Raw genomic sequence first — 25,177 nt, forward strand, 5'->3', positions numbered from 1 at the left:
TTCCAGTCAAGGTGACACTTCACACATGGGTCTATAAAGTGCTCCCCAGCAGAGAGAAAGTTATGAATGAAGGCAATCCAACCCTGATCGCGAGCAGAGACAAGACAAACAGGTAACACAAGATGACCCCTCACTCATCGTTTTTGCATTTGTGCATAAGATAAATATGTCTATCAAAGTTTGGGCCCACAGAACACTATCACAGATACACAGAGAGCATAAATACAATTAATAAAAAATATATATCATCTATCAAACTTTCTAGTGCTTTCGCCCAGATTCAAATGCATAAAAATGCACCTCATTTCTGGATACTATGAGAGACAGAACAGACACATGGAAGAGTTACAGGAGAAACAGGACTTCAACAGGGAGGAACGAGAGGTCACGGTGGTGGTACTGGTGTGTGTGCACATGTGTGTTCGATGCTTTGTGTACATGTGCATGCATGGGTGTACTGTAATGTGTGTGTAGCTACAATTTATCCATGAATATACTGTACACTGGAGAGGCAGTGTGGTGCATAAGTTTTGGGGTCTTATTGACAGCAGGGTGCAGTCAGCAGGATCCTGGGAATGTTTTCAGGCTGTAGCAGTGGTGTAGGGCGGAGGAGCCTGCTTGGGAGGGACGCTGACGCTGTCATCATACGGTGGTAGCAGCACCTGGAGATAAGAGAAAAACAGGGGAAAAAACGTTTCTGGTTAATGTTGCTCTTTCATTCCAAAATGAATAGCATGAAAATCAATGTCAAATCTCGCACAGTGTATGAGCATGTTTTTGTTGCATAATATGAAACCAGCTTTGGAGTAATTTCAAATTAAAGAATTAAACTATAAAAACTGTACTTTGGATTAAGTGAAATATTTGGAAGCTCAGAGAAAACAAATGCCACAGAAACCAATATTTGTTCCTAATAAACAGGCTAAACTGCAGGATTCCAGCTAAATATGATTATGCAACATGTAAAATGAAAGTATGTAAGGAGTGTTTGGCAGGAAGCACTGTGGCTAAAACATCAGAATAAATATCACAAATAAAATGCTAAAAAAGGTTGTGTAGATTAGATTTACTGGAGTCAACAGCCATGCTAGCAGTTGGCTGTCCTTGGCACAGTAGGGCTCTGGAGCGCGGCAGGCAGGTAACCCCAGAGTGGCTAAATGCTAACATGCTAACTGACAGTTCTAACATGCTGATGTTTAGCAGGTACATCGACCATGTTCAGCATCTGAGTTCAGTGTGCTAGCATGTTTACGTTGGCCAATTAGCAATAAACACAAAGCACTGGCTTGATGCAATTAGTACATTTACTAAAATAATGTCTAATTTTGCTGCACTTTACTTCAATATTTTCTACTTTCCACTGATCAGTCCCAACATTAAAACCACCACCAGATGAGGTGAATATCTGCAACCCTCTGCTTGGAACTCTTGGCTCTTGGCCTCAATGTGGATGTGACTTTAACATGTCTATACGCCTAAATGCAAACCAAGCCTCTCCACCATAGCAGCATTACTCCCTGACAGTGGAGGAATTTCCCCAGCAGGACAATGCACCCACCACACCACTGCCTGGGAATGGCTGGAAGAACACAACAAAAAGTCCAAGGTGGTGACCCGTCTTCCAACCCTGCTAGATCCTAATGTGATTGAACATTTGCAGAATGGACCAAAACAAGTCCAATCATTGGATGTCACACCCTGCAACCCACAGAACCCAAAAGATCCACATCCAGTGTCCTGGTGCCAGGCACAGACAGGCAACCGATAGAGGTTCCATCTCCACACCCCAACAGGTTAGAGCCATTTTAGTGGCACAAAGGGGACCTACACTGGAGTAGGTGTGTGGTTGTCTTTGAGCTTTTTAGATCGTGATTTATGTAGAACAAATATATCATGATACACCTGATGATGGTGCAAAATGAAAGGTCAGGGGATCACCAAAGTTGAAATTCATCTGAAGGGAGATATGAATATAAGTGGCAAATTTAAGGGCAAACCTATCAATGAACAGTCCGGTGCTGATGAACTGAAGCTGAACAAAGCAGCTCAATATGATCAACTGACTGATCAGAAATGTATTTTAGACCTTAGCCATATCTAGTCAATGTGTTAGAACGTTTAAAAAAAGGGAGCGCAGTGAAGTACATTGAGGTAATGTCCTGAATAGCGTGGGTGATGGACAAGAACCAGGACAGTATGTCATGTCAAAAAGCAAAACAGATGTGAGCGTCCAGATTTAGTTTCAAAGCTGTATGCCGATAACTAGAGTGGGCAGATTTACTTATTCGTCTTCTATAATTCATCACTCACACTGAAAGTAAAAGTAGGCTAAGTGGTGAGTTCAGCTAAAAGAAGCTGATGGCTGTGTGCATCACAGAAGTCACAGTTGAGTTGGACAGATGTCTCTGCTCAGTGCAGACTTGATAGATGATCAGATCTAGAATTTAAATAGGTTTGCTATGTCAAAACTGCTCCCACATATTTACAGGCATTTCTTTCTAAAACGTGTAAAACTAAGCTCCCTCTCTGCTCCATATTCACGAGCACGAGAGGCTGTGTGGAGTCAGAACATCTTAGGTATGACTCCACACTCATTCTGGTTTTGCTGTTGACAACAGCATGGCAAACAGAAATGTAGGCTCCTTCAGTGGTTCACTGGGTTTTATATACAACAACACCATGTGTCTGACCTGTGTGTCCCGTGTTTTAAACAATGAGCCATTGAGGGTTTCAGTCAATACAGACAGGGAAGTCCTGCCTTCGTGACAATAAATCTTACTAATCTTTAGAGAAGGTATGAAGTAATTACGGAATTAGGTAATAAACTCTCCCTTGGGTACTAGATAGCCCCATATGAATCACTGCCCACTAGAACTGTGTGCTTGTAATAGACTGAAACAACAAAACTTACATTAATGATAAAATACTGTCATAACTAAACCTCTATATAGTATGCTTTTCTTCCCCTCAGAACAAGCCTTTTCATTGTTCTCTGTTCACTTAATCTACCAATGTTGGGAAATTGAAAATGCATGAACATGTTGTTGGATCTATGCTGATATGCTTCTGTTTTTTGTTGTTGTTTTTTTTACATAACATAATCCATCAAACAAGATCCATCCATCCATCCATTATCTATACACCGCTTAATCCTCACTGGGGTCGCAGGGGGGCTGGAGCCTATCCCAGCTGACTCAGGGTGAAGGCAGGGGACACCCTGGACAGGTCCCACTATATGATTAACAATTCTCTCAGCACTGTCTGCAGCGTGTGCAGCAGAGCACATATGACAGCTAAGCAGCTAAGGAGTCAAGCGGTGTCTTCACAGTATGTTACTCACTAGTTAGTGAAATACATTGCTGGAAAGTTAACAAAACACTTGCCCCTCATTTTCCCTTTTCAATTTATACACACATAAAGAACATTGACTAATATATGAGTATCTGAACTTTTTACTCTATAAAAATTGGTATTAGCATTAGGCCTGAAAATTCCAGTATTGAACAAGCTATAGTTACATTTGTCAGATTCATTCCTGATTCCTCACTTTCAAATTCTTTAATTCTGCAAAAGTGACATGAAAATGATGAAACAATAATGAAAATGCAAACATTAAAGCACAAGTCTAACCACTGTATTGCTTATTTAAGGATGATTTTGGCATTTAATCTGTTCTAGGGTTGTGTTTACCTCTGTGTTTTCTATGATTCATCAGCTGGTGAAGATGATGACTTTTTACTGGCGATCTGAAGCTTGAGCTTTATTCATTCAGCGTTGTGTCAGTTATATTGGCTTCATGTGCACATTTAAGATAATTTCGCAGACTTTGCATTAAAAAATGAGTCAGGTGGAAAAAATAAATAGTCAGCTGGATAGTTTTCAACTATCTTATGGAGAGTTAGCATTAGCATGAGCTGGTCTTAGTTACATACAACTCAATATCTGCCCACCACACTTGTTATTTCATTTCAGGTGACAACATACATGGTTGTAACGAAAAGACTGATGTTTAATAACAAGCATACAGGCAGTATCTTAAAGAAGTGGGGCTTAGCAATAAGTTAAGACATCATCAACCCGTAGCACTTTGCATATTTTCTTCTATGAGGCATGTTAAGCGTTACTTATTGCTCTTTTAATGCCAAATAATGCATCTGACTGTGTGAGTGTTAATGACTTTTCTGTGTGGAATTCCACTCACATGGAATGCATTATGGGACCTTTGACCGAACCACTGTATAAATAATGTAAAGTCATGCGAACTGCTAACCAAAAGCCACAAACCTGCTGTGCAGTCTGTGGGGAGCTCTAATTGAACACGTCAGGCTCTAATTGAAAAAACACACCTGCAGAGGTGAGGCTGATGTTAGGAAATAAAGGGTCAGTCTGCTTTTTTTCTGGCACTTTACACTCATGATGTCAGTGAGCTGGAGATCAGTCTCCTGTGTGTCTCTCTTTACAGCTCAGGTGTTTTACACATCAGACGCCTGCAGACGGCCCAAAACATTGCATGTAGCCCCACAGTGTGTAAAGCTGTCGAGTGTTGCTTCAAATTGTGTGGAATGTTACACTCAGAGGAGCCTTAAGCTGCAAAAAATACCTGTGAAACCCAACATACTACAAGGTCACATATCAGTCTTAATGGAGCCAGAAAACCACATTTTACAATAGTCAAAACAGGTCATCAGTGTTTAAAAGCCTCTTTTTTTCCCCCTCCCATCTGTCAAAGTGTAAGTAGTTATAATATGTGTGTGGGCAGTGGGGTAGCAGCGGTCAGGGGGCCAGATCTGGCAACAGGACACCAGCAGGAGGCCCAGAAACAGCCTGACAGAGCTCACTTACTGTACCAGCACTAAGCCTCAGCCACCATGCTAATGGCTTTGCCAGCATGGAGCCTCATGTCTCCATCCAAGACTGTTCATCCACCCATGCAACAGTAGTCTTTGTAAAACTAGCTGCTGCAACAGCTCAGTTTTATACTTCCTTCCTCCCATCAACATGACGACTTTACGTTTGCCAGACTGGCCTGAGCAGAGGAAACCTACACAGACAAGAAAAACGTGACTAGCGGTCTGGATTGAATGAGGAAATCATTTTTCCACAGAAGTTGTTTTGTTGCCTTTGGAAGTGGAAGAAAGAAGAAAATCAAGATCAGATATTGCTTCATGTTGGATCTCTATCTGACGATGTCGACATAAATTATGTGTGTGTGAAACATTGTCAGAGTTTCAAAGATATTTTTCATACATTTCATTAATATCTTCTGACCTGTAAATCATTTGTTTTGCTTGTTGGACATTTTAATCTGTTGTGGAAATCTGCCTCTCACAGTTAATGCCGACAAAAGTATTTGTACAGCTGCACATGGGGAATGTCTGTATTATTAATGTCGAAGTGAGAGCGCTCAGACGTTTGTAACAGCTCATTGGAAAATGTGATTAACATTCACACAGGTGGTCTGAAAGCAGAAAATATGTGAGTAGAAAATTTGTTTTTTCACAATTTTTTTTTGCCATTCTTTTATGACGACAAAGCTGAACCAATATACAGAGCATGGCACAGCCCAGTGTCAATGTTCTTCCATGTTCTCTCTAAACGATAAGTCTGCTGATACTATACTAAATCCCATGAAAAGACCAAAATCAACAATCAAATGATGCTATTAGCTAGGATCATCTGTTTAGCCAGAGCCTGATGTATCGTCTTCCTCTGGACCATTAAAACATGTCAGTGAGCCTCACTGTTGTGCTGGTTGATACGAATTACCATGAATCTCCACACTGTCAGTCATTTTGGCTCAGTCCCACATACAGTGTAAATCCTCAATGGTGGACCAAAAAGTTGATTAAGTCTGAGCTGAAAATGGGCCGTAATACTCCTGTTAAAAAAGCAACACTGTCCAGTTCATTTCAGAATTAACTCGGCTTTTTAAAATATATTTTTTGCCACTATGAATGGATGGGCTTGGTTGTAAGTGCTACAGAAAGCTTATCTGTGGCACGTAGCCCTAAGCCCATTCATTCTAAGGGAAAGCAGATTACAGATCGCCAGAGGTAACTCACCGTGGTGTCATTGGTTGTAACGTAGAGCAGGATTTCAGAACCTCCACGGCCGCTCACATATCTGTAGCAGTTCCACACACATGCTATCAGGTAGGCCTGATATCAGACAGAGAGAAAACAAAAACACAAATTAGAGGCACTGACAATAATATTTAATACAATCATAAATACTCTTAAGGTAGTGGTAAATCATATAAATATGTTCAATAATTCTCAGTAAGCAAATTTGTCTTCATATGATGACACACAAATTCCCCTCTTAAGATTTATTGTCCAAATTTTTGCATTTTCTTTATTTCTATTTATTGCCATGATTAGATCAAAAAATTAATTTTCTCAGCCCTTTGGGTTTGTGAATAAATATCCATGAACATTCCAATCTTCATCAGTTGTGTTTTGTCTTTTGAGCTTAGCATGCTAACAGATAAAATGTGAAGCACTGGTTAACACTCATTACTGTACAAGTGCTAAAGAGCATATCAGCAACAGTGTCATTCTGATCATGTTACCAGGCCCAAAGCAGCACTGTGCCTACAGTAAGTGTGGCCTCACAGAAGTAGACTCTTAGGCTCATTATATTACATGAAACTCTCAAATTTTTAAGCAGTACCTTTTTACAACAAGCAGCTTTTTCTTTTTACTATGCAAATGTATGTGCAAAGGTGTCCCAAAATATAATGAGGACACCTCAGTGTATTTTCTGCACCCTCAAATTGTATCATGGCAACAAAGTCCATTAAAGGCTGTAATAAAATTGTGTTATTAAAAGAAACTGACTTTTCTGTTGACTTCAGACTCTGTTTTCAGGTTTGGTCTAATGGTTGTACATCACTTAATAGAGGCGAAAAAACAAGCTCCTGTTGTTCCCTGTTATCCTGGAATCATCTGGCTCTCAGCAGGCAGTTTGCTACTGGAACGCTACGGCCAAACACAACACCATCTGCTACATCCATCCACTAGCAGGAGCCAAAGCCAGACTGAGCTCTCTAACTTCTATAAAAATCCAATTAAGAAGCCACTTTAATGCTCTGACAGCTCTGCTATATTAAGTGCCTCCACAGGAATTTGCACAGATCCATTTCCTGCAACAGAGATCACTCAATTTACTTCACAGTCTAACTGAAAAACGATACTGACAGGGTGATAATGATGCTGATTGTGCAAAGCAAATTGCTTCATCAGTTAGAAGGGACTGAGACACCTTAGCTAGTAAAAAAAAATAAAAAATCAGTGGAGTACATGGTGTTTGCAATCTAAAAAGTCCAAAATCTATTATCAAGTGCTGCTATTAAGTTGCATTTTGTCTTATAATCAGACTAAACTGTGGCTATTACAAAATACAAGTGCTTTTGGTTGTCAGCTAAATTCTGCAGTTACACAATGCAAACCCCATTCAAATGATAAAGCTAATGTTTATGCGAGGCTGTATTTTAGTACAGTGATGATATTGTGCGGTAAACGCTAACACCAGTACACTGAGACTGTGAGATTCAAACTTACTTGTTGTTAGTCCTGCATTATGTCTACCTTTATTCAGCGTTATGTTTCTGTTTTATGTCTCTAAAACTTTGTGTAACTTGCTGTTAAAAAGTGCTGTATCTATTGGTATTTCTATTATTAAATTCACCATTTAAGGTTTGTGTTTTAGCATGCTGACTCGTGATCATTAGCAGCAAATACAAAATACAACTATGTCTGATGGGATTGCCAATAATTTAGCAGGTGTCTGGTTACAAGCAAAGTACTGGGCAAATTAAAATTTAACCTGGGGATGGTGTTAGATGTAGAGGTTGGGAATTAACAAAGTCAGTGGGATTTGTGTTGTGTATTTCCCATAATTGCCACAGTGCCAAAAAGACTATTAAGACTGTATAAAGGGTACATCATGGCTCACTGGGACACCCATGGATTAAGAAGGACATGTTTTTATTCCTGCTCCGATGATTTGGTAGAACAAATAGGTAGGATCAAGCATTGCATTTGCAGAGGGGTGACCAATTGTCCAGGAACCATGAATGTGATAGCCAAAATTCATGGAAACTCAGTTAGTCCAGTAGTTGAGATCTGATCATTACCACCCACAAAAACATGATGGTAATGTGGCTAAAAAAATAAACACAAATGACCAAGCAGTAACACGAAGAAAGTTGCCACAGTAAAAATATATCTTTCCAGGAAAGTGGAAAAGCCAAAATTCTATTATAACTATTCTGCTATTACACGATGAGGGATCGGGAGTTGTTCAGCCTCTTAAACTCTGATATAAAAATGATCAAATAAATAATGTCTGAATTCCATTTAGCTGCTTTCAGGCCCTGGTATTATGCATGCTGGCTGAGCTGAATAGAGCCCTTGTTAATGTTGGAAATGTCATGTAGCTCATTATTTGTGCTTTTCCTACTGTAATAAGCCAAAAACGACATCTCTTTGGGCTACCATAAAAACAAACCAAATAAAAAACTTAAAGACAATAATAATGATCATCATAAAAGCTGCTAAGCATATGCCAAAAGCATGTAAAATTACCTTGAAGCCAAGAATACAGCCGATGAAGAGCAGCACGATGAGGACCAAGCACACGCTGCTGAGGGCAGCGACCTCCTCTTTGTAGGGGAAGTTATCAGGCTGCACAGGAGGCAAAAAAAACAAAGTCAATGAGCAGCAGACAGTTCATGTGAGGCTACAGGAGCACCAGTCATTAGGCAGCAGAGGCAGCTGTGGCATCCACACTGACAGGTGCAACGACACAAGTTAAATGCTTGAAAAAGCCTTTGTGAACCACCGAGAAGTTCTGCCAACTGGTGTCACACTGAGGTTTCTTACCAGTTGTTGCAGGTAGTCCTGTATTGTGTTTGGGTAAACCACAATGCTAACAGCCACCAGGGTGTTGAGAGCAAAGTCGAATATTTGGTAGCAGAAAAAGGGGATAATCCAGGCCGCACGCAGCTGAAACAAAGACGTGTATTTTAGGTATTATGGATGGACTGACATATTTATCTGAGGTCAGAGAATCAAGGTCTTTAAAAAAAAAAAAAAAAAAAGTGAACATAAATCAGAGTTAGAACTGGATCGCAGGGAGATTACAGTGTATTTGAAATCAGGAGGCATGGTATTTGGATTTGTTAAGTTTTGCAAGGCTGTAAACATAAATGTATCGTATGTGCATGGAGAAGCAACATTGTCAGTGTTTTTAACTGTTTGGAAACCATTTATGTGATGGAAATCAACATTTGAAGGTTCTCCAAAGTGCAAAAGTGAAAAAGAAACATTTTCTTTACCTTGTACGCACCATACGTTGCCATCCCACAGATCAGTATCATCAGCAGTGAGATGGCTGAGGCGATGCACATGTCTGGAGCAACAAAAGAAGACACCTTCAAATTACAAACTATACATCTCTTGGTTTTCACCCTTATTTCAGTCAGCATGACGTCACTTAGGCTGATGCAAATTAAGTTCTACAAGACAATCCTGAAAATCTTCATGATATCATGTTGAGTTGATCTGGGGAAAATAAACTTTATACAGAAGAAAAAAATGGCATGCTGCATCTGTCAACCACAAGAAGGATTTAACTTCTACTCAGTGATTCGCTTCATGTCAACCTGACCTCAAATCAACTCAACATAACAGAACAGCACTAATCATACTGTTACATAAGGACAGGACAGGATGGGGCAAAACCAAAATACATGTGGCACGACCAAGAAAAATAGTCACCAAGCCATGTCAAAAAGCCATGTACGCTATATTTCATTATGAACTGACAATTAAAATTTTGCAGCTTTGAATCACAGGATGAATCACATTTTGACTCATAAAATGGGTTGAAAGTGTAGAAAGGCAATATGTCAGTTGTTCCTAGAGTTTCATTTTGCTAAATGCCAGAAGTGCTGACAGAATCAGACCTTGGGAAAATCAGACATAAAAAAGAAAATCCTCAAAAGTCAATCGAAGGACTAATGTTCAAGATTGAAGCAGAGTATATTATTCACAATTACAGTTTCATTTAGTAAATTTGAGTCGACTATTCACCTTGTTTTTGGTTTCTTCCAAATGAGGGAGATTTTTGTCTTTAAAACTGATAAAGTCTACACTACATATGTTCATGAGCTAATCTGTAACTTTGCTTTTCTGCCATTTGGTGCTGGGCCACAGACCGTATGTAGAAGATGAATGTAGTGACCTTGACATCACCCAATGGTTTATAGATTCATTTTGAGGGTTTAAGTTTGTAGTTTGAAGATTGTCACCTTCATCTTTTATAACCGGGCATGACAAGCTGGTATCTGACTGAGAATGTGAGGACACTATGCACATCCTGTATTTATTGTCTTTTTTATTGTAAATGGGACCTTTATTTACAAAAGTCATGTCAAGCCATGTTCAAAAAGATTTGAAACTAGTGGCTGAGACCATAAACTCATTAGGAAAATGCAAAAAAAATCAAGCGAGAAGTAGAACCATTTTGTCATATACTTCTATGCAATTAAACTACTTTTGGCAACCAGAGGAGTCGCCTCCTGCTGGCCACTAAAAAGAACACAGGTTTGTGGCATTTATTCACTAGCTGTGAGGATGTACAAGACCGGAAGCAGGGAAAGAGCCCAAAGCTGGTAATTATTAGGATTTTAGAAACACTGGCAGCATATTTATGAATTTTGGGAAAAGACAAGGTAACTGTTAGGCACTGCTTCCAGTCCTGATGGTAGCAAAGGTATGATAATCACCTTCCAACTCCAGTTCTGTAGTGAATACAAAGATTTGCAAATAATAGTTCTCTCATCAAGCTTGTTTTCCAAAATATAATTTAAAACAAAGTTTGATCAATGTGATGCAGGGCAAGAAAGTTAATCATTTGTTCCTGTCGTGTTCACCATCAAAAATAAAAGAGCTCACGCTAATAAAGTAGAAAAAGCAGAGTGCTGGTCATTGTCGCATTGGTTTAATTGTTCATCTTTCTTATGGGTTGACTTGTTTTGAGCAAATGCACCAAAAATAATGGCTACAGTTATTTGGTTGGAAAAAAAAATCTATTCCATTTATTACTGAGTGGGACTAGCAGAATGTTTTCCACCCACTTGGGGTAACAGTCAGACAAATAACTCCCAAAAACTCTCACTACAGCTTGTTGTTAAATCTGAAACAGAGAAAATTGCTGAAATAAATGAACCACGCTGTTGTGTCCTTGCTCTTATGTCTGTGTTTCTAGTGCAGGGGTGGCACCAGCTTGCCCAAGTTGTGCTAATGAATCATAGCACGCCCTAATCCTCTGGAACTGGGACAAAACAGTCATTCCCAATCAGAGACGACCAGTGCCATGTGCTGCAGGCCACCACCAGTCAGAGAGCTCCAGCATATGCCCGGTTTGTTAAGAAGGCTTTTCCAATGCTCTGCACAGATGGACATCAGGCTTGTACAGCTGTGGCTGTGGGTGTTTCATTAATACAGGAGTGCTGACTGTTGTCTAGACCTGGACCTTCATGTGTGAGGTCCCTTTAATAACACAATAATAACACAATAAATCATTCTATTAGTCAGCTGACAGCCCTGTTGAGCCTATCATCGCTCAAGCAAGAGTTAAAGTCATCCATCACGGTCCGCTGTGGATCTGGTTTCAGGCAGAACACCACAGAGCCCAGAACTGAATGCTAACAAGCCCAAGGAAGTGTAATTATTTGCAACAGGACTGGAATATAAAAATCCTTAACAATTCAGCTGTTAGTGGTGCCCTCTGTGTGCTACTTTATAGCTTTGCAAGGTGATTTATGGGACATTTATTGTAAAGCACTGGCCCCCGTGGGCTACTTACTGGCATCATCCATGACATCCAGGTCATTAGCCAACTCGGCGCTGGTCAGGTGGTACTGCTCAGGATCACTGAGCGCCGTGAGCAGGATGAGTAACACCACAGCATTGATGAGCTTAAGGACAGAGAACATATGGGAAGATAAAGGCAACAACACGGACAGATGGGCAGGAGCAAAGTGGAACAGTTAAAATTGAAAATGGCATTTAAAGCTCTTTAAATCTGTCACCTGACACAATAGATTCATCTACAGGGTACAAGGGATGCTGACCGTCGTATACGTCCTCTAATTATTCATAAGCATAAGTAGAAACAGGAGGCACCCAAAAATGATCAATAAACCATAGCTTGGAGATACAGTAGCCATGTTAAATTACACACATACAGTAACAGCTCGACATGAGTCTTTGTTTTGGTGTGGCAGGCGCAGCTCATTATGCAGATGACTCATACATCCCCATTGATTAGGTGAATGTAATGGAAAATTCTCCGCAGTCAATAGGCAGCCTGACACAAAAACCTGCTACCTGAAGAGGCCCGCTGCTAATTTATTCATTGGGAGCACGGAGAGGATTTTTCCACATGTGGTGTTTGGTTTGTTTAACCCTGTATCTCCTGTACATTCAGCCTGACACACTGGTGCATTCAACTGGACTCACAATAAATCCACAAGAATTTATGAGCACAAAACAAAGGAGACAGATATTTACCATCCCTAAGTTTACATCTATAAAAACGTTTTTGTTTTTCTTTTAATGTCCACAATCTGAAAATGTAAGAATATATATTTAATTACATGAATGAGGATAAAGTCACCTTTAACAGTGCCATGTTTATATGCAGATCCCTGCTTTACAGGCATCTGCAAGTCAAGTATATAGTTAATAACTTAGAGGTAAAGTCTTCTGAGATCTTTTTTAGTCAAGACAATAAGAAAAATAACTCAATCCTACTCTGAAAGTAAGAATTTGGGGGTCGGTAATAACTACAGTCTAAAATCCTGCATGCATGCAACACCTGTGATCAGGTGGTGTTTTCTCTGCTGCTGCTGCTGCTGCTGTTGTTTCAGGACGCCTGCATGGACGCAATGAGTGGCGGATCGGCGGTGCTCACCATGTACCAGACCCCCAAGATGATGGTTCCGGTGCGGACATGGCAGCACAGGCAGCAGCTGGTGGAGTACCAGCGGTCCCACGGGGAAAGCATCGTCTTGTCAGGGAACATTTGGAAAACAACGTCGCCGTTCGCAAACAAGGAGTCCCCGCTGTCTTCTCAACGTCCGCTGAGCGACGGTCCTGACCGATGAATGACGAACAGGATCCGACTGCCTCTGACCTGTCCGTTAATCACCGACCGGAGCCGCTTAACGGAGCGGGGAGTCAAGCTGGCGTCAGGGAAATCATCGCTTCCGGTTTCTAAAACATTTTAGACAAAATCACATTCAAGTCACTTAATTTTTTAGCTGAGTGCATTATCTGCGTTGGTAGACCCATTATTATTATTATATTTATTATTATTATTATTATTATTATTATTATTATTAATAATAATAATAATAATGTCAAATCTTGCCACTTTACCTTCAAAATAAAACAATATCAGGCCTGCTTCTGTAACTGGCTGAGTAATCATTTAATTATTTCTCAGTTAATTGATTTATTGTCTTTCATTTTCTAACATATTTTTCCTTAGCCATTTCTGACATGTTTAAACTATTTGTTTTATCTCATGAGTGGTCCAAAACTCTTTTCGGCCCATGTAAGTGAAAAATAAGCACCAAATTCTCATACTAAAGATGCTGTAACTACATATGTTTGTGCTTGGAAATGACTTAAACTATTGATCTGTTGTGGAAATGGTTGTTCAGATTGTTCAAATCACATCACTGCAGGCACTAACTCTGTTGTCTTCATTTGGATAAGTCATTCTCACTTTAAACTAAAGAGCAAAACATTTTCAAATTTAGTGTGAGCTCTAATGTAAGGCCAAAGGTTTTCTGTTACTGTTTTCATTCATATTATCTGAAGAAAGTAAGACTCAGTCCTTCCTTTTTTTCGACAACTACTCATCATCTGAATAACTATAACAAAAACAATTCCTCAGAACACCATTATAACTAGATTCATTGTCAAAAAGATTTACCTCACCTTAACAAATAAGCAAATTGTGACAATTAAATTTCCAGCACAAAAAGGTGGCTGTAAAACATTCTGGATGTGATTTGACCCACAAAAAAGCATTCAAATGTGTGAATAGTGTGTTTACATGATAGGAGAAGTAAAAAAAAAGAGTAGCTCCACTACAGACGTTGGTTAAGTTTTCTGTCTTCTTGTCTTCAAATCAGACAAAATGTAAAATCAATCAAAAATCAAAGGCTAAGATCTGCTGTGCTTAAGAAGAGAACTTCCAAGCTAAGATTATGAATAACAGGTAATGTGATAGGGGTGTTTTCAAGTCGTGTCAGTGCCTTAGTGGAAACCAGAAATTTTGGACTGTTAGATCTATCTGCAAAAAAAAAAAAAATGGTACAATATAAATAGTTTGACACTGTGCTATTATTTTGAAAATAACTCTTCTTGCTTCCGGTTATTATCTAGTCAACTCTGCGACCTTGACGCAGCTGCACGAGTCCTGCTGGTAAACACAGGAGCGTGTGACCAGATAGGATCAAATCCTATGATGTAACCTGACATTTCCAGAAACTTGTAGAGCTGAGGTTTAAATTAAATACTTTAATCTAGAAATGACTGGTTTTATTAAGCATTGTGGCATTGTTTTGTCTAAAGGAAAAATTAAGCCAATTTTTAATTCCAGTATTTTCAGTCCAGATTTATTTCCCAATTCTCTCTAGAATTTACAGTTAAGGACAGAAATCAGTTCACTTCTGTGCAATATCACTTGAATATCACATAATTAAAAACTACATCACCTCTCAATAACTGCATCCTCTCTATGTTGATGGGTATTTCCTCTGCCTTAGGAAAGTCTGCATTGAATATAAAGGCACCAAAGTGGAAGGTCAATGCAACAAAAAGAAATACACCTGTGCTCAACGACAGACAAGTTAGAAAACCTGTGAGCACTGAAACATGTTGAGTACATGTGTCATTTTCAGTTAGCCTAATTGCAATCACCTTGTTACAACATGACCTGTGAACACCAGCACTTTAAAAGTCAAAACATCCCATTGTGAGCTCAGATGAACTTAGAAGAAGATAATTTAAAAAATCAGCTGCAGCAGCGGCCATCCTAGAATAACTCCATGTCAGTACTGTCACAATAAGGCGCTTAAAAACAGATGCGAGTGATTCAAGCTTGGCACAGGGTTATCAGTGAAAATCAGAGTTTCTGTGGCAGTTCAGACAATGTATCTCTATGTACAGCAACCAAGAGAAGAAAATCTGCAAAGAAAAAAAAAGAAAAAGGTGTGAGGAGGTGACCTTTATCGAATGCACCATGAATACCTGTAGATATACCAAAATACTGGTTGACAAGATGACTTCCAGTCAACAGAAGCTTGGCAGGAGAGGAATATTCCAGCATGATGACAATCCAAAGCACATTTCCGATAATCACACAAGCGCTTCTCCAGAAAAAACAAAACAAAAAACTATGACCTATCAAAGTATTTGACTTGACCCCAACAGAACACTGTGGGGCATTTTACTGAGAAGAGTGGAGCAAAAATAAAGAGCAAACACCCTGTATAATGATACAGCTCCGAATCATTTGACATTGAAGTGATAGTACATAGGGGTGTGCTCACTTCTGTGGTATACTGCATTGTTTAAAGGTTAGCCTGCAGCGTCAACCTGACAGCTCATGACAACTGCTCTGTTCTGAGCTTTAACATTTGCCTATTTTTATTTGAGTGACAGCACCAGTGTTGACTTATTTCAAATTGAATATAAACAAGCCACAGTTTAGAAAAACTGGCCTTTATTTAGTCTTTTTACATATGGCTTTAGCTTTTCTTTTATTACAAATGAGTTTTACAAAAGGTTCTGAAGACTTTTGAATCACCCACAGGTGGAAAATCATGAAGAGGTTGATGACACTGCAATGGTACGTCTATGATCAAAGGCTCCCACGCAGTCGCAGCCATAAAGCAGTCACAGACAGCAAAAACAGCAAGGAAACAGTTGTCTCGACACACCGCAGTACAACATCGGACAAGGGACAAACCAGATGGACAGAGTCGACGAAATGCTCGGAATCACAGATAATGCAAAAGTACATAGCGGACATGATTCCCTTTTCTGCGTGTAATTATGCTCATTTACTTCACAAATGCTGACACCATGTTGAGCCCGAACCGTTGACAAGAAATAAACATTTGATCTCTCTGCTCTTTTTACCCAAACAGGGCAAACTGTACCATTGCAGCTCACAAATGACAGAGCAAAACAAAAGACTGCAAAGCAAAGGCCAGTTCAACATTATGACCCAGTGTTGTGTGACCTGATGCCCGTTGACCGTTTCTCATTCTCTACATAGTAAGTTCCACTCATAAGCCACCATGACAACACATTTCTAAACATGATCAGTATTTTCTACATGTCTAATCACTACAATACAGCTCCTTCAGTCAGTTATTTGATTCAGTGGAATTAGAAGACAGAATCAGAGTATCAAATGCATACTTAAAAATCATTAACACCCCATTACATTAGATTGCACTGCATCTAGTTTCAGTTTTCAATGATCCGCCAACTGACACATGATGTGTACAAAAGTTGTTTCATTTTCCAGACAGGTTTTTAAGGTTAAGTCCACCATGAAGACTTTAATTCAAAGTTCTTGTCACAAAAGGTGTTGCATAAACAGGATATGAAGTCTTTTGCATACAGAGGTCTGCAGAGTGGAGTCTGTCTCATGTCTCTCTTCTTGCCTTCTTCTTCTTTGCTGGTTTGGGCGCTTGGCTCTCCTCAGGTTTTTCTGAAGAAACACAAAAATATAGAGAGATTAGTCACACAACTCTTAACAAGGAATTGACAAGTTTTCACAACTGGCCAACATGTCATTTAAAGTGAGGATAATCACACATCTGTTTGCTTCACTAGTAAGAAGCAGATTGACTTCTATTTATAAAAAGTGTTCATCTAACATGATGCCTCACAGTGATGCCCAGGATGCTACAGGGACAACAGGGCAATAAGAAAAATGAAACAATAATGATTATTCAGTCTCAGATTTAGTTTTGTCGGCAAGAGAAACTGAGTTAAAGCAACATTTTTTGCTTGTTTGTGGTAAGGTACTATTTATGAACGAGGTGAACCCATTTGTACCGTTGATCAACTAATGTAACTGATAAGGAGCACACACAGAAGTACACATTAATCTGTTAAGTATTTCTCTGATTAGGTCAGAGTGATTAAATGATTAAGACTGATAGTTTGGTGTGACATTTAGAGTTAGAAATTTTAAAAGTTGGCACCAGAGTGTGTTTGACATTCGATGCTTGATGAATGACTTGAACAAACCGATTTCAGTGTTGTTGCTGATTAATTTTCTGTTGATCATTTCACTTATCAATTAATTGTTTCAGCTTGAAAAACAAAAACATGTAAAAGCAAAGTGATCTCAGCGCTTTATCTGAGAAACTTCAACTCTGGATTTGACACAATGGTTTTTTAAAAACTTTAGATGAAGGGTATAATATGCATAAAAAAATAAACATCTAAAAAAAGTATCAGTCTTACTTGAAGCAACAAAGTGAAAGATAAATCTTCCAGAGAAGTTGCAAATGGAAATGTGTTGTCGCTTCTACTACTGCACCTTTCTAGCAACGGTGTACTTAACACTAATGTATGCAAAAAGTACCTTATTGTTTGGACAGAAGAGGATCTCATAAAATAGAATCCTGATTTGCCTTTCAAATGAAGGCTTTTATCGAGAGAAAAAAAAACTACATATAGTGATGTTTTAACAGACATCAGATGTGTTTCTGTCAAAAGTTAAAGTCACAAGCTTCTACTGCTCCATGAAACGCATTTCATCAGGAAGTTGTCATTTCTCAGCAACACTGTACTTCATACCAGCTGGGGGTCACTAAAGATGACTGCTGAGCCATATCTCTTGCTAGCTTTGTACAAATTGTTATTTAATGATGCATGCAAGAGATCAGAGTTTGACTTTTTTTTTTTTTAAACAAACGAGCTAGCCATTTCTACTGATTGCACTTTGTCCACCTCTGTAATTTACTAAGCAACAAACCTTTGAGCATCCCATCTACCAACACTGAGGGAGTCAACAGTATGATACATTACCAAACTGTTTCTAGTAAAGGTCAGACTTTTCTCTGGCTGACTGCAATGAATACAAAACCATTTGACAGAACAAGGCAGTCAACAACTGCATCAGTTTCCTCTGTTGAACATGCATATCACGAATTGTATGCTGGCTGAGAATAAACTGAAAACAGTTGCAATTTTACATTTAGAATTTTTGTCAAAAAGGTCCATTTTACTAAATGTTTCAGAACCATCCTCAAGAGCTTTTGGTCTTGCATTTGATGGTATGATGTGGTTACTTTGTTGTGCTGGAGCAGGATGGTTATTCTGCTTGGCAGTGGGCTCTCCATCAGTTGGCTTCTGTGGCACTTGTGTGACAGGGGGTTTCTGGGATTTGTTGTCCTTCACTGGACGCTCCACTCTTGCCTGTTAGGAAAAAGACAGAAATGTGTTTTCACTTTCTTAGCAAAGACGAATAAACAAATCAGCTACACATCTGTAAGACATCACTGAGCAAGACAGCTAATGTTCAACACGACCGAACAGTTTGCTGGTTCATGAGGAGAATGCTTTTCAGATCATCTCATTCCTTGCCTCTCGGGCCCACTGACCTCAACGGCAGCTGCTGGCACAGACTGGACGGCAGCAGTGATTTCCTGAACAGGTGGCTGCTTCTTCACTGAGGCTGGGGGTGCTGTCTCCTTCTCTGGCTCCTCAACCTTTACACAACACAGAGCAGAGTTTACGTTGAACTGTCAGGTGAATTAAAGGTAAAAACTTAGCCAAGACAGCAAAAAGAATAAATGCACTCGCTGAGTACAATACTAGTCGCTTCTACTGTGAGTAGGCACTAATGCTCTGTATAAATGGAGTGCTTTGAGACTGAACTTTACACAATTTCATTGTATTTTGTCTTGCCAACAGTAGCCATTTATTCCATGAGAGAATAAAATGCTGTTAGTGCACTGTGTGGTACGCTCTCAGGTAGCTGTTACCTGGCCAGCTGTTCCTCCCTCCTCAGCAGCCTTCTTCTTCTTCTTTTTCTTCTTCTTGGTTTTAGCTGCTCCATCAGCAGCTGTCTCTCCCTTGTCCTTCTCATCTTCATCATCCTCCTGTAAACCCACATTGATACAACATGGCTCAGAGAGAGCAGGAACTCATTCACAACACAAAACTGCAACAAATCAGATCACCGAGTATATTACAGCAGAGATGTTATTTCAAGAATGACTCTAAACTACATTAACTCTGCCACTCATGGGATAAAGGACAGATTTAGCAATTCCTCCTTCGATGGTAACATGGTGGTAACATGGCTACACCATGGCAAACAGTAATTTACACACACACTTAAGTTAATAATTACTCATATCATTGATTGTATGTGTTTTTCATGTTATGAAAAGTCAGACAATCTGCCATGAGAAGGCCTGTTAATTAAACCCAGTCAGTCTACATTCACATAGTGGACGAAACAGAAATTATTAATAAACAATGTGGGTGGGTCGTGGGTGTGCTGGGGTTGTGATGTTCTTAATTTAAAAAAATAACAAAAAAAAAAAGTGTGTATTCAGTCTCCTGTGTTTAGTCACTAACACAAGCAGCAGGGCCACAGTCAGAGGCAAGAACCAGGACAGTCGTCTTGGGGCTTGAGCCCAGAGGACTCATCAATTACTGGGTTGTTATTTTAAAAACTTCAAGGTAGCTTCCATAATGCCTTGTTTGGGCGTTCTTATAACAGCTCCAATCAGCAGATTAACCTTGGCTGGATCTGGGGTGGGCAGCTCCGGAGCACGAGGAGGATTAGGTTTGGGCTCTTCATAGTTTCCCCAGGCTTCAGAGGGAGCATTCCAGTCAGAGCTGGGGTCGGCCGAACTGCCATCTGAGAAACACAGAGAGAGTCAGAAAAACACAGCCGTAAAGGATAACGATGATGCTGCACCAAAGTGAACGGGAGCCGTAAAAGAAAACCAATAAATGATGCTTACTGAGTCCAGACCACTCATCGTCCACTCTGGGCTGACTGAGCCAGGACAGCTCACTAACAGGTTGGGGCTCTACAAAGACAAACACAACAGTAAGGCACCCAACGCAGCACCAGAGGCGCCATCTGGTGGTGACAGTCATTTTTCACATCATGGGCTTACTGCAGCGTACTCTTACCAGCAGTTCCAACTCCCAGCCCACTCAAAGACACCAGATTTAGTTCCGTTGTGGGCATGCCCCGGTCTATCACAGTCCACGACTCTGAAACACACATTTCACAGATGCAATGACATCACTGTTCAAATCTGAACAAATAAAGTGCATTTATTGGAGCATTTTTGCAGCTTTATATTTGAAGAATACGCGAGCTGCATTTTCTAGTGTTGACAATACACAAATGAATTCTGATTGACTTGGTCAGTTCAGGTAAAAACACCAACCGCACTGTTTGCTAATGAACAGCTAGACCTTATTTTCTTTCAAGGGTTTTTTTTTGTACAAAGTCTGACCTTTTCAAGGGTTTTTTTTTGTACAAAGTCTGACCTTTTCAAAAGCCAACTTTGATTAAAGGAACATTGTTCCAAAAAATACATGAGTTAACCTACATACAGGGGCGTGTCAACATCTTTTCCCATTTACTTTATTGTGTGGAAGTGATTAGGAGCGCTCTCAATGTGAAAGCTAACATGTGGCTGCTATTACACCCCTCTTCTTAACTAGTAGGGGGTTAACTGTTGAGAAAACAATCTTACCACTAGCTCCATTTACCAGCAGTTCAGAAGCTTTTAATCATATGGCATAATCTTTGTCAGCAGATGAGGTTTGCCCAGTTGCAGTAGAAATTCTCACTTTTTCCCCAAGCTCTTTAAGGATTGCTGTCGAACAGTCTTTTTTTCCGTAGGAACATTCCTAACAGGGTGAAATGATCTGCAAGTACCTAAGTGGCAGCCATAAGAGCTGGTGGAATTCTCTAAAGGCTATGGAAGGGCACTTCAGTGTCTTTTCTTATCTCATTTAGCATAGGACACACCGGTCTATCATTTATGAAAGAAAAGGCAATGATGTCATCCTACAGTTCCTTGCATCAGAAACATTTAAAACTATGCACCATCTTCAGAAATCCCACCTCAACATAATTCATCATTGCATGATTACATAGCCTGGTGGAAGTACACCCAGATTTTCATAACAATACAGTTGTCTTTTCCTGTCCTCACAAATTCTCCTTCACATCTTTTCTTGCCTTTATGATGTTTTCCAATGAAGTCAAGGTAAAGTGTTTTTTTTCTATAAAAAAAAAGAAAAGGAAAGAGAAAAAAAAGAAGCAAAATATTGTCTTTCCGCTGATGAAGATCATGTCACATGATCAAAGGAATACTGTCTAAAAGTAAATAACTAAATAAATAATATTACATTTTGAAAAATCTGCAATTTATCAGAGCGTAAACAGAAAGAATTGTCAAGAGGAGATAAGCAGGGAAACAAAATGAAGATGTCAATAGTTACGTATCTTCAGCATGTGTATCTTCAAAATGTATATGGTTCAACAATTGGGCAGTTTAGTGGAAGAGATGAAACATTCCTACCATCAATGCCCGACCTCCACAGTGATGCTGACTCTCTGCTGGTCGTCCAGGGGCCTTTCTTTGGGGTAACTTTGTGAGCAGGCACCTTGACTGTCATGTCAGTCGCCACAGTAGCCACCTCTGCTGCCTCACTGTTGTTAACTAATACCAAGAGAAAAACATTTGATACTCGACGCCACAATAAATGCCAATAAGGCTGGCAATTCATCCAATGATGGAGTGACTTCTTTCTACTATACACAGCTGAGATATCACTCCATGGGTTCGCTTACTGAGCTAGTAACCATTCAAGAGCGGAAGCATTTTCTGCTGATAATTACCTTGAGAAACAACAGTTTCCACCTTATCTGCCTTCACTTTGGTGGACTCTCCTGAGAACAGAGGATGAAAAGGTCAATAAATGCCCGACACACCATCCGTAGGACGCTGTTTTTAAAGAGAGCGCACATGCACACACAAACAGCTCTGAGATAATTCACTTGAGACTCAAGTCACTTCCCATGATGCCTGTTTTTATACTCAGTCATGTCAACAGGAGACCCAATGAAAAGCAACAACAACATTTATAGGAAGAACAGACAGAAATATCTCTCTCCAGCTGTCAAATGAGGCTGTTTTCCTACAACAGCTAAGAGGGTTTGTGTTTTGTGTAAATGGATGCAAGAAAAAAAATAACACCACTGAAATTAAGCAAAATGGTTTTTCGAGCACCTTTTTTCTTCTTCTGGTTGGCAGGTGCGGGGACTGCAGAGGCCTTCGGCTGCTCTGGGGGAGCACTCACAGGTGTGTCCCCTCCTCCGGGACTGGCCGAGCCATCGCTGGAACTCTTATCTTTCTTGCGTTGCTCACGTTTCTCCTTGTTGCTGACCTTGGTTTCCCATGTGCCTGTAAAGTACCATTGAGTACAGATCAGAATGAGTTGGGAAATACTCAACGGGTTCATTATGAGATTAGTGTGGAAATATGGTATGGATTAGGAAAGATGAAGGAATAAATGTAGTGACTGTTAGAAGTCTGTCTCAAGCTTGTCCTATTCTCTACCACTGGTCATTTTTTTACTTCATGTTTTCACCCATGGCCACATTTTGTGTCAAAATTAGTACAAAGGTTAATCGTTCCATTTGTGGTTCAAAGCCTGGTTGCTGAATGTGCTGTCCTAAATAAGATATGAAAGGGGGGGAAAGAACATCTTAAATAACAGATCACCCCCAGTTATCATTCTGAATAAAACAAGTAAATTCTGATGTGATTCATAATATTTCACCTTCTTCTGGTTCTTTCCCATCCGCAGTCACTGTCTTAGTCTCCTTTACAGCCTGTTTGGCCTTCTTCTTGGACTTCTTTGCCTGAAAGACGAGAAACAGTGGGCATAAAGTAGAAAAGAAAGCCATTGTACTTAGCAAAAAAAAAAAAAAAGGCTAAAGGAGAAGGAGCAAAAGGAGAAACGTCACACTATGTGGCACACACACAACATGAGTTCACCAACAAGACCAGCGACTCGGCAAGCAAGCCCATGATGAATGAACCGTGGACAGTAAATCAAATCAGCAGCATGTCTATTTATAAGTGAAACGACATTTACCGTCCAAGACTATCCAAATGTGTTGCATGTACCTTTTATAAGCACATCTCCATCTTCTGGTTTGTGCAAAATCACAACTATTGACTAGAAGAACTTTAAGACCTCAGTTAGTGATATATGGTCTTCAGAGAAAAAAAGACATGTAATTTGATGAAAGGCTGCACTGCTTGCTGTTATAAGCCAGGGGGCATCCCTAAGGTTTTGCTGCATCTGCAAGCTGAAAACTGCAACCCAACACTGGCACTTGGTTGCATTACTGCAAGGTGACAGGGAGAAAACGTGGTCCCTCCTCAACTGCTTCTGAATGAAGACGCTAATAAAGATGAGGCGACTTATAAGGGCTATCTTTCAGACAAACAGAATCAAAGCATTACAGTGGATAAAATACGATGTCCAAGTCACAACAGCATACCATCATGTCACATTTTTAAGTTACCTCAGTAACCTTTTCAGCCTTGACTTCTGCTGGGGGCGGCTGGTGATGTGGCAAGATCTCCTCCGACACTATGGCTTCTTCCTGTGGTTCAGCAACAGCTCTTCCATTTGGCTGAGATTTCTGGAAAAGACGTGTGCAGATATTATTATGAGGGTCACAGTATTGTCCAGCTATGTGACTTAAAAGCAGTCAATAAAAAGCACATGACACCACCTAAGGCTAGCAAAGCCGAGCCGAGCACTAGCCTGAAGCTAGCTGCGGTGACATGAGATTCAACTGTCACCGTGCTGTTAGACAGCTAGCCGTGCTAACGGTACGGTTATCAGCTAGGAAAGGGTGGTACTTTCATTTTCATCTACGTGCCTTTTCTGCCTTCTTCTTCTTTTTCTTCGGTTCCTCGGTTTTGACGGGTTTACTGACACTTCGTTTTATTTCTATTCCGTCGTCCACCGAGCTCACAGCCGGACGCTTCTTGAAAAGAGCCCGACAGACTGAGGCCCACAGAGCGACCATCAGCACCAGCCCGGTACATGCCGCTAAGAGGATCATCCATGGCGGAATAAGCTCAGGCTTCAGTCCCAAATCCACGCCGAGCTCGGACCGCAGCAACTCCAGGCCTTTGGATAACAGTTCATTCAGACGATTTGTAAGCAGCTTGACCTGCTGAGAGGCCGCGTCCTGCCACTCTTCCATTTGTATTGTTTTTCAAACAACAGACCGATTAGTCACGCTTTGCCTACCGCTATTAGCTGCGCTAGCATGCAGTGCTAGCTAAAAATAACGGAACGATATCGACATGATGAAAAACAATAAATTCATCCGCCAGCAACATCGGTCAAACCAGACAGCCAGTTTGCTAGCTAAGTCGAGTAAGCGCCACGTTGGCAAACTAAGTTAGCTAACTAGCCGCCAAGCTAGCTGATATCATCATAAGTTAATATGCCGCCGCTAGCTGACCACCACAATGCATCCACTGTGACCGCAAGTAAAGCAGGTTCACCTCATATGGCTCCGTTTTGACTGGAGGAGCAGCGGTGCCTTCAAGACAGTTGTAAATTGGAGCTTCCGCGTTGTAAATCTCAACTGCGTGTTGAAGCAGTCTGTGATTGCTAGCGAAAAAAGGCAATTTAAACAAAGTAGTTGTAACTACTGTTAACTTCAATATAGTACATTTATTGTGTGTTTTAAGTGTCAAATTTAAAAGGAAACTGTGCTTGCGACATGGCTTTGAATTGTTTTACTATATGCCCACATATGGAATACCACATTTCGCATCAGTTTTTGACAAGGTGCCTTATCCCCATAAAGGGCACATGGTGATATTTTGGCTTTTATTTAAATAGACTTCCTCAGCTAAATTAAATGGCCACACTACATTATTATTTTGCTCCAATTTATTTGAAGGCAACAACAGCGGTCCCTGACAGCTCCAATGAAGTGGGCGGGGCCATGATTTCTCTCAAGCTGATTGGCCAAAACTCTC

At 40.2% G+C, this 25,177-nt stretch overlaps 2 protein-coding genes across 2 annotated transcripts; both read right to left on the reverse strand.

Annotated features, from left to right (window-relative positions):
* Positions 1-208: 208 nt before the first annotated feature.
* LOC103364925 (lysosomal-associated transmembrane protein 4B) lies at positions 209-13,217 on the reverse strand. The gene is made up of 7 exons (XM_008292226.1): positions 12,985-13,217; positions 11,875-11,986; positions 9,341-9,414; positions 8,886-9,008; positions 8,589-8,687; positions 6,063-6,158; positions 209-662 (listed from the first exon to the last, which is right to left on the reverse strand). Exons 1-7 carry the CDS (start codon positions 13,093-13,095, stop codon positions 582-584), a joined length of 696 nt encoding a protein of 231 aa, XP_008290448.1. The 5' UTR covers positions 13,096-13,217; the 3' UTR covers positions 209-581.
* A 2,571-nt stretch (positions 13,218-15,788) lies between these two features.
* On the reverse strand, positions 15,789-24,702 carry LOC103364934 (protein LYRIC-like). The gene is made up of 13 exons (XM_008292237.1): positions 24,058-24,702; positions 23,695-23,814; positions 22,941-23,022; positions 22,388-22,561; positions 21,997-22,047; positions 21,677-21,817; positions 20,268-20,351; positions 20,093-20,161; positions 19,865-19,986; positions 19,100-19,216; positions 18,716-18,823; positions 18,404-18,530; positions 15,789-16,809 (listed from the first exon to the last, which is right to left on the reverse strand). Exons 1-13 carry the CDS (start codon positions 24,385-24,387, stop codon positions 16,745-16,747), a joined length of 1,590 nt encoding a protein of 529 aa, XP_008290459.1. The 5' UTR covers positions 24,388-24,702; the 3' UTR covers positions 15,789-16,744.
* Positions 24,703-25,177: the final 475 nt, after the last annotated feature.

The sequence above is a fragment of the Stegastes partitus genome, unplaced genomic scaffold, assembly GCF_000690725.1.
Source record: "Stegastes partitus isolate 25-593 unplaced genomic scaffold, Stegastes_partitus-1.0.2 Scaffold18, whole genome shotgun sequence".
In the NCBI taxonomy this organism is placed as follows: Eukaryota; Metazoa; Chordata; class Actinopteri; family Pomacentridae; genus Stegastes; species Stegastes partitus.

Coding starts and splice junctions, on each gene's coding strand:
- LOC103364925 (XM_008292226.1), bottom strand. CDS start 13,095: ATGTTCCCTGACAAGACGATGCTTTCCCCGTGGGACCGCTGGTACTCC. Junction 11,987..12,984: donor TCTTGGGGGTCTGGTACATG/GTGAGCACCGCC, acceptor TCTGTCCTTAAG/CTCATCAATGCTGTGGTGTT. Junction 9,009..9,340: donor CAACGTATGGTGCGTACAAG/GTAAAGAAAATG, acceptor TCTTTGTTTCAG/CTGCGTGCGGCCTGGATTAT.
- LOC103364934 (XM_008292237.1), bottom strand. CDS start 24,387: ATGGAAGAGTGGCAGGACGCGGCCTCTCAGCAGGTCAAGCTGCTTACA. Junction 23,815..24,057: donor AGAAGAAGAAGGCAGAAAAG/GCACGTAGATGA, acceptor CGTCTTTTCCAG/AAATCTCAGCCAAATGGAAG. Junction 18,531..18,715: donor TGCCAGCAGCTGCCGTTGAG/GTCAGTGGGCCC, acceptor TTTTCCTAACAG/GCAAGAGTGGAGCGTCCAGT.